Here is a 12,957-nt window from a genome sequence, read left to right as displayed (position 1 = left end):
GAAGGGAGAGAGAGAGAAAGAGAGAGAGAGAGGGTGAGAGAGAGGGAGAGAGAGAGAGAGGGAGAGAGAGAGAAAGAGAGGGAGGGAAGGGGAAACAGAGAGAGGAAGAAAAAGAGGGAGTGATAGAAGACAGAAACAGAGAGGGAAGAGACAGAGAGCACCCTAGCAAGCATAAGGAATTCGCCCCAGGCCAAATAGTATATTAGCAGCAGTCAGGCCTAGAACCCAGGTGCCAGGATTCTTGGTGCTCATTCTGTCCTAGAACAGATGCTGGGAGGGAGAAGCCCAGGGAGTTGGGGCTGGAACAGATGGACAGGAAAATCCATTTCCTCCACCCTAAGCACACAGAGGCCCTGACTGGAACTGCTCCCTGGGAAGCTCCTCATCCATCCATGTGTCGGGTGGAAACTTGTTATTTTCCCCTGCCACTGTGGAGAAATGGCTAAAAGCTGGTTGGGGGGTCAGTGGCAGTCTTGGAAAGGAGGAGTGACCCTCCCTGGCCTTGGGATCTGCTTCCTCTCAGTGGCAGATCCCCGAGTGGGCCCAGCCAGGCTGAAAAGGAAGCAGGTCTGCTGCTAACCACTGGAGAAGTGAGGGGGTTCCAGACTTTGGGCTGCTCCCAGCCCTAATCCAGAGGACAAGACCTGTCTTAAAAATAACACTTAAAAGATCACTTCAGTCAGGAAAAGATGACCATGGAGAAGCCAGACTAGAGTCCACCAAAAAAGAAAAGGAGTAGAGAAGGGGCAGGAAGAGAGATGCCACCTGGGAGCTGAGGTTCTTCCCCAAACTATGGCCTGACAACAGGACTCAGAAGGAAGATGAAAGGGAAATGGAGGCTGGAAACAAATTCTTTTCTTTCCTCAAACTCTGGATACCAGGGACTCCCTTTTCTAGCTTGGAAACTCTGATTCATTTGCCTGACTCCAGGGCTCTGAGCCAGCAGAGAACGTTTTGATCTTTCGCTCCTCTGAAAAAAACAGTCCAGAAAGAACTCCAAAGAGCCCTTAGAAGAGATTAGAGAAATGATGGCAGGGCAAAGCTCTGATGGGCTGTTCAGGTAACTGTTGGGGAGTAGGAAGGTGGGGAAGCCATCTGTGAGTAGCAGAGGTTTTAGAAAAAGGGCCTCTCGCTCCCCCAAACAGTTCATGTTGAGAGCAGGTATGGGAAGGAGGGACCAGGGTGCATGTCCTTATCGGGGCACCCAAAAAGAAATGTCTGAGAAATAGGAAAGCCTCCTTTGTCCTCTTCCCACCAAATCCTCCGAAAACCCCTCAAGGACTTCCCTGCAAGGGAGCACGGGTCAGCACCGCCATTTTTACAACACACCCCTGGGGACCAGGGTGGGCAGGGGGAGTAAAAGCTTCTTGGGTTTCTGGATTGGGAGAGCAGAAAGAGATGCCAATGCTTATCCCATCTAACCCCTTCCTTGTGCTGAGGGGAAAATGGGGTTATGTCCAAGGTCACTCACTAAGGCTGGTTCTGCTATGTCCGGGTCCAGGGCTCATGTCTGCCACTGACATTTACAGGCTGCTTACAAGGCACAGGGCCCCAGTTACCCAGAGGTTGGGATCCAGAAGCATGGGAAACGGGCCCTCCCTGATGGGGGCTCATGAACTTGTCTGATTCTAGTCCCTTCCTCTTCCCTCCTCCCTCCTCCCGCCCCCAATCCCAGTCCAGGGCCTAATTCTCCTGTCCTGGCCCTTCCCCAACTTCCAAAGGCAACATCCTTGAGACCTATAGTGTCCAGACCCAGGGCTCATCCCACCCCTGGCTCCCCAATATGCTTCCTTTCCCTTCCCAGGCCTGGCTTTTCCCCAGTACGGGCCAGGCTCAAATCCTGCCTAGCTCAGAAAGCACAGAGGTTCCCACTCTGAGGGCTGAGGACCCCAAAGGGAAGAGGGTCCAAAAGTCAACGTGCAGATCCATGAAGCTGCAAACTGACCTTCTGGAGCCTGAAGAGCAAGAAGGCTTGTCTACGTCTCTTATCACTCTCCCCAGGCCAGCAGATGCTGCCATGACAGAGAGCCTGGCAATCCTTACTGACCACCAACTCTTGTCATTACCGAGGCTCCTGATCAACCAATAAAAACCGTGCTAACTGCTGCTGTGGGGACGTCTTCAAAAGGGGCTCTTGTCTTGGAGGTGGCAAGGAAACACAACCACATCTGATGTGGGCATCCTCCCCACTTCTATCCCTATGGGCCTGGCATGGGGCAGCGGCAGCAGCAAGTGGCTCCCTAAGCTCTTGAGTGAAAGGGGCTCTCAGAGACCACTAGTCTGCGGGTCCTGATTTGGGTCCTGGGCCCTGCTGGCAGTCACATGGTGACAACTGTGGCTCCCTCCTTCTCTGAATCACGTTTTTAAAAACACAAACTACTTAGGATTACAAAGGATACCAAAATACATGGAAATTCATTTATTAAAACCAGATATTTTGTTACTGAAATGGTTTTAAAAAGCAACTTCACATTCTCCAGGTTAAGATCCACTGATCTAGTCTCTGTCTCATTTTACAGATGAAGAAGCTGAGGCCCAGGGATGGGAAGGGTCTTGCCCAAAGTCCCACAGGGAATCAGCAGTGCAGTTGTTTCTGACTAAGTCCACAGCTAAAGCATGTGGGACTGGGAATAGAACACTTGGGCTCAGATCCCTACCATCTCTCAATGTCCTCATCTGTAAAATGGCCATAATAATACCTGCACTGAGAGATAGTGTGTATATGGATGCATATACCACGTTGGCCTCGAGGATCAGGGAGACCTGGGTTCAAGTCCTGACTCTAATTTATGCTGTGACCCTGGGCAAGAAAGCCTCCTTCTTCCCAGAGCCTCAAGCTTTCTCTGAAATGGTGATGTGCCTCACAGGAGATCCCCCCAGATGAGCCATGTCCTATAACTGCTCTACCTCCTATATGGGGTAAGGGGCATTCAGGATTGGAGGAGCCCAGCGCTCCATATGCCAGCCTTCTTGCACTGCCCAGGGTACCTGAGAGCCTTGGGCAATAGACAACAGAGATGGGAAACATCAGCAGTACAGACAACAGTGATTTACTTAGAAAACCCCAGGGAATCAGTGAAGAAATGGAGACAATTAACAGCTCTAGTCGAATATCAGGATACAAAGTAATTTCACAAAAACAGGTTAGCATTTCTATACAGTACTAAGAGACCAGGAGGAAACAGAGGAGAAATGCTATCAAAAGAGCTACAAAATGCATGAAATGCAATGAACTGACTACAATATGCTCAAGTCTTAGAGAAACAACAACTCTTTACACAAATTTACAAAATAAATCGGAGGAAAATCCAACGTTCATTGTTGCCCCAAGCCAAAGGGATAAGAATAATGATAAAACCAAAATAAATACTAAATAAACTACCAAGGGAACAGAACTTAATACAACTAGAAAAAATAAGAACAAAGTTATTCTGATGACCTAAGGGCCCAGAATCTCAAAGAAAAGAATGGGAGAGAGAGAGAGAGAGAGAGAGAGAGAAAAGAAAGAATCAATCAAGAGAGCAGACCATTGCCAGACCCCCAAGTCTATTAGACAACAGTCTTTTCGTTTGATTGGATACTGGTTAAGAACAGAAATGTGACTAGTGGAAGAGAACAGACCGGCAAGGATGAGAAGTGAGCTAAACCAGGACCCTGGGGAAGAAGAAGCCCAAGAATAAAACTCTGGACAAAGATAACAGAGGGAGAAATAGGTGCGTGTTGGCGGAGCTGTGGGTGTCCAAAGGATCAGGAAAACAACCTGGACTTCCTCTGGAAAAGTAAATGTCTATACCCTTTACCTGGAGATCCCACTCCTGGATACCTACTTCAAGTGGGTCAGAGACAAAAGGAAAGGCTCAACAAATACTCAAAGCGGTGTTCCTGTACTGGCCTAGAACCTGAACCATTAACCAGGGAGCAGATAAACAAATGGCAGTTTATGAATGCAAAGGAATGTCATGGGGACATCTGTGATGCTGGTGGGATCTCAAAGTGAGAAGTGGAGAGCAGGGGTGGGGTGGGGGAGCCTTTTTTTTTTTAACCCTTGTACTTCGGTGTATTGTCTCATAGGTGGAAGATTGGCAAGAGTGGGCAATGGGGGTCAAGTGACTTGCCCAGGGTCACACAGCTGGGAAGTGGCTGAGGCCGGGTTTGAACCTAGGACCTCCTGTCTCTAGGCCTGACTCTCACTCCACTGAGCTACCCAGCTGCCCTGGGGGAGCCTGTTTTTCTTTGCCACAAGGCAGGAGAGAGGGAGGTTTCAATGAGGTGGGGGTGGGACTATGTTTAGAAATCATTATGGGGGGCAGCTGGGTGGCTCGGTAGATTGAGAGTCAGATCCAGAGACAGGAAGTCCTGGGTTCAAATCTGGCCTCAGCCACTTCCTAGCTGTGTGACCCTGGGCAAGTCACTTAGCCCCCATTGTCCAGCCCTTACCACTTTTCTGCCTTAGAACCAATATACAGTATTGATTCTAAGATGGAGCGTAAGGGTTTAAAAAAGAAATGATTATGATGTAAAAATAAAAGGCATCAACAAAACTTGTTCTGAGAAATTCATTTCTAACCCTAACCCTAACTTGAGTTCTTTGGTGTGTGAGCCGCCCTCCTCTAGGTTCTGGACTCCTGTCTCTGACCATGGCTTGGAAAGAAGCCAAATTCCCTCTCAATGACTTTTATGTCCCTTTATGGGTCAGTGACAGGCTCCCAAGCCCTCTTAATGACCTTTTCAGGGTCCATCAGATGGGAGTTTCTCTCAATCCTCTTATCTGTTTGTATTTTCAGTCAGGGATACCGTTTGGGTGTGCCCTACCCCAACCTCAGCCTGAGAGATTTCCAAATCCTTCAGGTGGTTTCTCCCTGGCCTTTGGCCATCCCCTCCAAGATCCCCAGGCCCATATTCCCAGCTTCTTCCTATGCTGCAAGTGAGAAGCCTCTCCCTGGGGCTTGCTCAGGGCTTGCCACAACCATCCCAGGCCTCAAGGGCCTTTCCTGGATGGAGGAGAAAGATAACTGGATTTAAAGTGATGGATTCCAATATGGAAATGGGTATTAAGTAATAGCATTCATACAACCCAGTGGAATTGTTTATGGGCTCTGGGAGTGGGGAGGGGAGAGGGGAGGGAAAGAAAATATTTTTAAAAATAAAAATTATAAAAGCGATGGATTCCTATGCCAGCTTTTCTCCATACTCCCTGTGGGGACTCCCATTTCCTCATTCTAAAAGGAGTGGGCTGGATGTTTAAGGTCCCTTATAGTTCCACGATCCTAGGATGCCCATAGAATGCAGCTCATACTCCTCAGCCTGACATTTGAGGCCTCCGCCATCCAGTCACAGCCTTTAGCTTTAGCCAAGGGCAGGAATCAGGTCTCCCCCCTCCAGCCCGCCCTGTGGCCCCACTGGGGACCCTGAGCCTTGCAGGGCATGGGGGAACAGGCCAGCAGCAGAGAATACACCCCAGGCTCACCGTCTCATAGTCCCGAAGTGCTGCCTTGAACTTGCCCAAAGCCATATTGCTGGTGGCCCGTCGGTAGTAGCCCTTGATGTATTTCTTGTCCAGCTCCACAGCCCGCGTAGCGTCTGCCAGGGCATAGCCATAGCACTCTGTCCGAAGGTAGGCCAAGCTGCGGTTGCCGTAGTAGATGGCATTGTTGGGGTTTAGCTCAATGGCCTGGGTGTAGAACTTGACTGCATTTTCATAGTCCTTGCCTGCAAAAAATGGGGGAAGGCAATGGGGGTCAGAAGCTTTCTCCTACAGAGAGACATCCAGCCCCATCACTCCAGGGCACCAAGGAAGGGTCAAACTACAGCCTTCGTAGGCCTTCAAGGCCTTCCCAACTGAACAATCCTGGAGGTCCTGTCAGCTAGGTGGGATCCTCATTTTCCTTGAGCCTTAAATTTAGGACCCTGGGATCCTGGCCTCCTAATAAGACCCTCTACAGATGGATCGCCCTCTCTGGCCCCCATGACTCTCTCCTCTACTTGTTCTTTGGCTTCAGTCTCCATCTGTAAAAGGAAGGGGTTGCACTAGATGGTCTTGAAGGTCCTTCCATGCTTAAATCAATAGTCTCTGTGCCTGGAATGTCCTCCCTTCCCCTTCTTCATCTACTAAGTTCCGACTCATCCTTATAGCTCAATACAAAGGCCAGGAAGCTGTTCCTGATCTCCCCAGGTTCTGGCAGGGCCTCCTCTCTGGGACCTTTTGGAAAATGTAAGGAAAATACTTTCTAGCTGATGTTCAGTCGTTTCAGTTGTTTCTGACTCTTTTGACCCCATCTGGAGTTTTCCTGGCAAAGACCCTGGAGAAGTTTGCCATTTCCTTTTCCAGCTCATTTGACAGATAAGGAAACTGAGGCCAACAGGGTCATGTGATTTGCCCAGGGTCACACAGCTAGGAAGTGTTAGAGACTGTATTTGATTCCAGGTCAGGCACACTATCCACTGAGCCACCTAGCTGTCCAAAGCCTTCAAATTCTTAAGCTTTAAAGCATTGGATAAATGGCAGCCAGCACTGCTGTCTGCTGGCTGTACGCTCTGTGAGGGCAAACTGAACTTCCTCTCCCTCAGCACTGACCATGGTGTTCTGCCCTGGTAGGTGTTTAATGCTGAGTAGCTGTAGAAAACATATACAGAGGTGCATGTTCATTGGTAAGCGCGCGTGCGCGTACACACACACACACACACGTGTACACACACACGTGTACACACACACACACACACACACACACACACACACACACGTTAGTTGGGCCCTTGCTGTGTCTGGGGGTCCACCCCGGCCCTATGGACCAGGAGATGCAGATGGGGGGGGGGGGGAGTGGGGAGGGAGGGAGGCCCTGGCTCAGCCATTTGGGAGATGCAGCTTTGGCCTCAGTCCTTCCTTCATCTTTCCGGGGCTCGGTGTCTTCGTGGGTAAATGGAGGGGAGTAGGTTAAGGGCCAGCTAAGGCCCCCTGTTGCCCTCCCTGTGACAACCGTCTAAATCACTGGAGGAGATGCCAGCTATTCCCATTACTGACTCCCTAGGCCAGGCCTCTGGGCACTAACTGACCTGATCAATCCTCACCTCTCATCCAGAGAGACCCAAGATGCTCCAGGGGGACAAGGTCTAGGGCCTACTTACAGCCTGCCTTTTGGCCAGCATTGATGAAGCAGGTGCTCCAGGGGTGTGAGCTGACTGAATGACCGTAAAAGTACAAGCTGGGGGAGGCAAAGCCAGAGAGCAGCTTGTCTGAAAAAGAGCTGGGGATTTCAGTGGACCAAAGGCTCGATGAGTACACAAGAAGCCGAGGCCCTGTGGGAAGCCTAGAATAAGGAGGTCACTGCCCACTGGACTCTGCCTAAGTCTGACCACCACATCTGGGGGAAGGTGTTTCATTCTGACCCCTGACCGCCCCCCCCCCCTGAGATACACAGGAGAGGCTCCAGAAAAGGCCAGCTTGATGGTGAGAAGTCTCAAGTGGAGACTATCTGAGGCCTGGCTACAGGAGCTACAGATGTTTAGGCTGGAGAAGAGGAAGGCCCAGGGGGCTTAGAGGGACTTTCCATCAAGCACTGTGAAGGCTGTCCCAGGGAAGAGAGGTGAGGCCTGTCCTGCTTGGCCCTACAAGCAGCCCTGGAAGCAAAGGGCAGAAGGCATCAAGAGGCAGGCCTTGGCCTAATATAAGGAAACAACTTTTAAAGAATTAGATCTCTCTCCAAGTGGATGGCCTTCCCTTTGCTGGAGGGCTCCAGAGGTATGGGCATGGGCTGAACCAGCTCACTGCCGGTTAGTGGCTATAAGACTGGCCTTGGGAGGCCACCTGGGGCAAATCAATTAACCTCTGAGCCTCAGTTTTCCCTCCTAAATGGAGGACACTAAAATGAAGTCAATAATCCCTCTAGAGAATTGAGGCCTTAAAGCCTCGGAAAGGTGGCCATAGTTAGTCCGGCTGCCAATGAGAATAACCCCAGCTTCTCTCCTGCTCTCTGATTGTGCCCTGCCCTCTCCTCAGGCCCCACAGGCCCTCCAGACCTCTGGGGCAGCCTTCCCTCCTCTCTCCTTCTGGTCTAGGGCCTTCCGGCCTCTACACCTCTGCAGACTGCTCCCAGAACAGCCCACTGTAACCTAGGATGTGGCCATAGCCTGTTGTTGAGTCTTCTCTGACTCTTGGTGGTCACATTCGGGATTTTCTTGGCAGAGATACTGGAGTGATTTGGTCATTTCCTTTAGCTCACTTGACAGATGAGGAAACTGAGGCAAACAGGGTGAATGTCTTGCCCAGAGTCATGATTGAAACTCAGGAAGAGGAGTCTTCCTGATTCCAGGCCCAGTGCTCCCTCCTGTCCCCCAAGAGAGGCTGATCTTTCTGGCCTCATCTCCTATGCTTGGTGTTGTCCCCTCTCTCTGGAGTATTCTCCCAACCTCTCTGCCCCATTCCTACCATGTCCCCCTCCGCCATGAGGCCTTCTCTCAGGGTCTGGGACCCTCTCCCTGCTCCGAGTACGATGCTGTCCAGGCAGCAGGCAGAGGCGCCAGTGCTTGAGATAAACATGAATGGCTCATCCCTTCTCTCTCACAGGGGATACAACACGTGTACCAGGAAGTATGGCAGAAGGATGAATGTGAGAGGGACAAAAGAGCATTTGGACAAGGTGTCCTAGGGAACTCTGAGGCCCTTCAGGTTGGCTGGGTGAAATCAGGGAGGCTTTCCTGGAGGAGAAGAATCCTGAGCAGGGTTTGAAGAAGGGAATTCCACAGCTGGTGTGAATGCAAAGATCTCTAGCCTAGGGGTTATCAGGGCAAGGCCAAGGAGGTCAAGTATTCAAGGGCAAAGGACACTCCCAGGTCAAACTTGGGACAGCATCAAGGCCATAAAGGAAAGGGAGGGAATAGAAAGGGGGGTGGGGTGGTGGTAGAGATCTCAAAAAGGGCAAAGGTCAGGTTCTAGAAGGATGACCCTAGGCAACTCCTCTCCCCTTCAGCTTCCCCATCTGTAAAATGAGGGGCTTAAACTCAATGTCTCTACTGTCCTGCTTAGCAGTGATAGGCTATGACTCTCAGCAGCCAGAGGGATACCCCCAAATGTGTTCCTGCAAGAGGCAGAGGGCATAACCTCCTTCCCACGTGTTCCATTTCCTGTTACCTCCCCTTCCTTCTCAAACTCAGCTATTTCCTGTTGGAGTTTGACCAGGGTGGGAGATGGGGTTTGCTGATGGCAAGAGAAGGGTATTCCTTGTCTCCCCTTCCCACTCCCCCCGGCAAGCATGAACAGTTGTCTCAAAGTCCTTTAAAAAGTCCAGAAACTTGGGTTCTTATCCTGGCTCTACCTTTATCTACTGTGAGGCTTGAGGCAAATCCCTTCTCCCTGGGCCTCAGTTTCCCTACCTATAAAGTACAGCCTGGATAAGACAGTCTCTCCCAAATCCTGGTGTTTTCGGAGTTCTTCTGGTCTCTTCTTGTCCCTTGTCTCTTTTCTGGATCACCTTCCCTTGGCCCCATTTCCAGTCTCCTTCCATTCTTCTTTCTGGCTAGTTCCCTTTCTGAAGGCTCCAATGGGGTGCTGCCCCTCTCTGAACCCCGGTGTTCATCTCTGACAAATGGATGGGGTAGGATGCCCTCCATTCCCTTCCTGTGGCTCGTAATCTGGCAGGCCATTACCATGCCACCATGAGGCTGCAGAGCAACCCCTGCCCCAGCTTGACCATAAAAGCTACATGGAGCTCCTTCAGCTTCTACAGAAGTGAAAAATGTCATCTGGGAAGGCTTTCTCATTCTGCAGATAAGGCCCAAGGAAGGCAGTAACTTCTCCAAAGACAGGGACAGGCCCAAGGCCACAACCTAAAGGTCCCAAGTTCAGGGCACTAGAAAAGAAGGGCTGGGTTTGGAGCCAGAAGCTCCAACTTCAACTCCCTGTGTGACCTTGGGCAAGTCATTTCTCCTCCCCAGTCTCAGGGCCCACATCTGTAGAAATGAGAAGGTTGGCCTAAAGAGAGGGCCTTAGGATCTCTTAGTCCAGGCTCAGAACTGGTTCCAGTTTTAGGGGTCACCCTAGGGGTCCCCTGGCTCCTCATTCAACAGAACTTCTTTCTAGCACCCGGTGCTTTGCACTCAGTAAGTGCTTAATAAATGCTTGTGGCTCACTTTGTCCAGGCTTTCCTGTCCATCTCCCCCCCTGCTGGATTTACCTCAGGTCTCTGGTCTTCATGCCTGACAGATCACTATTTGGCAGCACAGAAACTCCCAGCAATCCCCTCGTCCTTCCCAGGTTTCCTACCTGGCCTCACTCTTCCTCCTAGCTCCCTATCTGGCAGCACTTTCTCCGTATCTCCTCATGGCTCCTTCCCTCCCTCTCTGGCAGAATTCCACCCCATGGCTCTCTATCTGGCAGCACTTTTCTCCTTCTGGCAGTAGTCTTCCTTAGAGCTCCCTATCTGACAAAGGTCTCCCTCTTTGGCCCCCTATCTAGCAATTTCCCCCATAGCTCCCTATCTGGCAGAGATCTCCTCATATTTCCCTATGGTTCACTATGTGGCAGTGGGCTACATTTTCCTATAGCTCACTATCTGGCAAAGGTCTCCTTGGATCTCTATATGGCAGCCTTCTTCATGTACCCACTGCTCACTATCTGGCAAAGGTCCCCTTATATCTCCCTATGTGGCAACATTTACATTTCCCTATAGTTCACTATCTGGCAAAGGTCTCCTTTTTCTCCATGATTCATTATCTGGCAATCTTTCTATATAGCAATTTTTTCTACACTTCTTTATGGCTCTCTATCTGGCAAAGGTTCCTTCTTGTCTTCCTATAGGACAATCTCCCCCTTCCGCGCCCCCCCCCCAGTAGTTTCATGGCTTCATATGGCTCACTATGTGGCAACCTCCCCATTTCCCCATGTTTCCCAATGTGGTAGCAGTCTCCTCACTATGTGGCAATCTTCTCCATATTTCCCCATGGTTCATTATCTGGCAGCAATCTCTCTATAAGGCAAGCTTTTCTACATTTCCCTATGGTTCACTATCTCGCAAAGGTTCCTTTTTATCTTCCTATAGGACAATTTTCCCCATGGCTCACTATCTGGCAAGTAGTCTCATGGCTCACTATATGACAACCATATTTCCCCATGGTTCCCTATCTGGCAGCAGCGTCCTCATGTCTTCATATGGCCCACGACGTGGCAACCTTCCCTCATTTCATAGCTCCCTATCTAATAGTAGTCTTTATGTAGCTCATTATCTGGCAGCAGGATCCTCAAGTCTTCATGTGGCTCACTATGTGGCAACCTTCTCACATTTCCCCATGGCTCACTATCTGTTAGCAGAGTCCTCATGTGGCTCACTATGTGGCAACCTTCTTCGTATTGCCCTACGGCTTCCTATCTGGGGAAGACAATCTCCTGTTTCCTCATGAGGTAACAGCCTCCCCGTGGCTCCTTATCTGGAGACCGTCTCCCCTCCAGTCTCGCCGTGGCTCCCTATCTGGTAGCGCCGGTCTCTCTCATGGCTCCCTATCTGGCAGCGCCCTCCAGGCCCCCCTTCTACCCCCGCCCGCCCGTTGCCATGGCACCGCCCGCCGGTCCGGCGCCGCCACCCTCCCGCCGGCCCCGGGGGGCACCTTTAAAGTACTCGTTGGCCTGCGTCTTGAGGTCCTCGGCCCGCTTCAGGGCACCGTCAGCCGGCGGATCTTCCCGGGGGGGAGGCCCACAGCCAGGCCGCTCACCCTCCGCCATCGCCATGCCGCAAAGCACGCCTAGCCCTCCACCGCCACAACCCAGGCAACGGTCGCCGGCAACTGTCGTAAAACGCCCGCCTGCCCCTCAGCTCCCTCTTCCTTCCCTGCCCTTCGCCCAGTGCGCCGGCCTCGCACCCAACCTTACATGCGCACGCGCGCTGCCGGCCCGGGAGGCCTCACATTCCCACGGGGGAGAAAGGGGAGGGGCTTCGGCCTCGAACCATAGAGAACCGGGAGGACGCGGGCGGCTAGAAAGGCCCCAGGCGGCCCCCAGGCCATCGAGACGCCCTGAGGTTTCTAGAACCTCGAGTCTACAGGAACGTCCCACTTTCCCTGCACCCCTTGCCCAGACCCGGAAAACCGAGGCCGGGGGCGGGGAAAGACGGGCGTTCCTGGAGACTGCACAGAAACCCACAATGACGCTGGTTTCGGGAACGGGAACCAAGACTGGGACCTTGCTATCCTGGTCTCTGCCCTCAGTGCTAGGGGGAAATCCCGGAGGGCTTCCTGGAGGAGTTGCTTGCCTTCCATTTATTTCCGTGGGTACACCCTCTTTTGCCCGAGAGACCATACGTGCCTCGAGGGCACAGCACCTGGCATCTAGTAGGTGCCCAAGATGCCCCAAGCTGGACTGGTCATCACACCAAGCTATTCCATCTTTCCGACTCGGCCCCGGTGAATTCTTGCAATGGCGTCTAATTGGTCTTCTGGTTGTTTGCGGCCGGGTCCAGCCTCTGCCCTAAGGGCTTCCCAGACTCCCCAGGTGGCCCCACTCCGCTTCCCCGCGTGGGGTGTGGAACTTTGAATGCGTACACCGCCCCCTCCCGAGGCTACTTCTAGAGCGCCGAGGGCTGGGCGAGCCGCGGAGAAAAATCCCTGGAATTCCTGCCTCAGTTAGTTAGAGACGGCCTCGCGGGTCTGATCCGTGAAATGGAGCTACTAATAGCGCCCACCTCGCCCCACGGACCGAGGAGAGAGCTGGCTCTCCCTGCAGACTGAAGGCACCACGTTCGCTGGTGTTTATTCCTAATTAATCATTTTGTTTGAACTTTAAAAAAACTCCTTGTTGCAAGAGATGGGTTGTTGGATGGAGGAGGAGGAGGAGGAGGAGGAGGATATATTTGGAAATGAACGTAATGTAAAAACAAAACTTGAAAGGGAAGCCGTGGGAAAGGAAATAAGGGGCTAGCTCGGAGTGAGGCAGCGAGAGGGTGCTGCGGAGGGGCCTTTGTGAGTTCAAATCCAGCC

General features: G+C 51.8%; 1 protein-coding gene across 1 annotated transcript in view; it reads right to left on the bottom strand.

The window, feature by feature from the left end:
- The window catches only part of PPP5C (protein phosphatase 5 catalytic subunit), a 22,712-nt gene extending 10,999 nt beyond the window's left edge, over positions 1-11,713 (bottom strand). The window contains exons 1-3 of the mRNA XM_044668580.1: positions 11,593-11,713; positions 5,464-5,709; positions 4,174-4,190 (exon numbers count right to left, since the gene is read on the bottom strand). Coding sequence (XP_044524515.1) covers positions 4,174-4,190; positions 5,464-5,709; positions 11,593-11,713 — 384 coding nt within the window. The remainder of the gene's footprint in view (positions 1-4,173; positions 4,191-5,463; positions 5,710-11,592) is intronic.
- Positions 11,714-12,957: the final 1,244 nt, after the last annotated feature.

This window comes from Gracilinanus agilis, chromosome 3, assembly GCF_016433145.1.
Source record: "Gracilinanus agilis isolate LMUSP501 chromosome 3, AgileGrace, whole genome shotgun sequence".
Taxonomy (NCBI): Eukaryota; Metazoa; Chordata; class Mammalia; order Didelphimorphia; family Didelphidae; genus Gracilinanus; species Gracilinanus agilis.
This window is presented reverse-complemented; position numbering and strand designations above follow the sequence as displayed.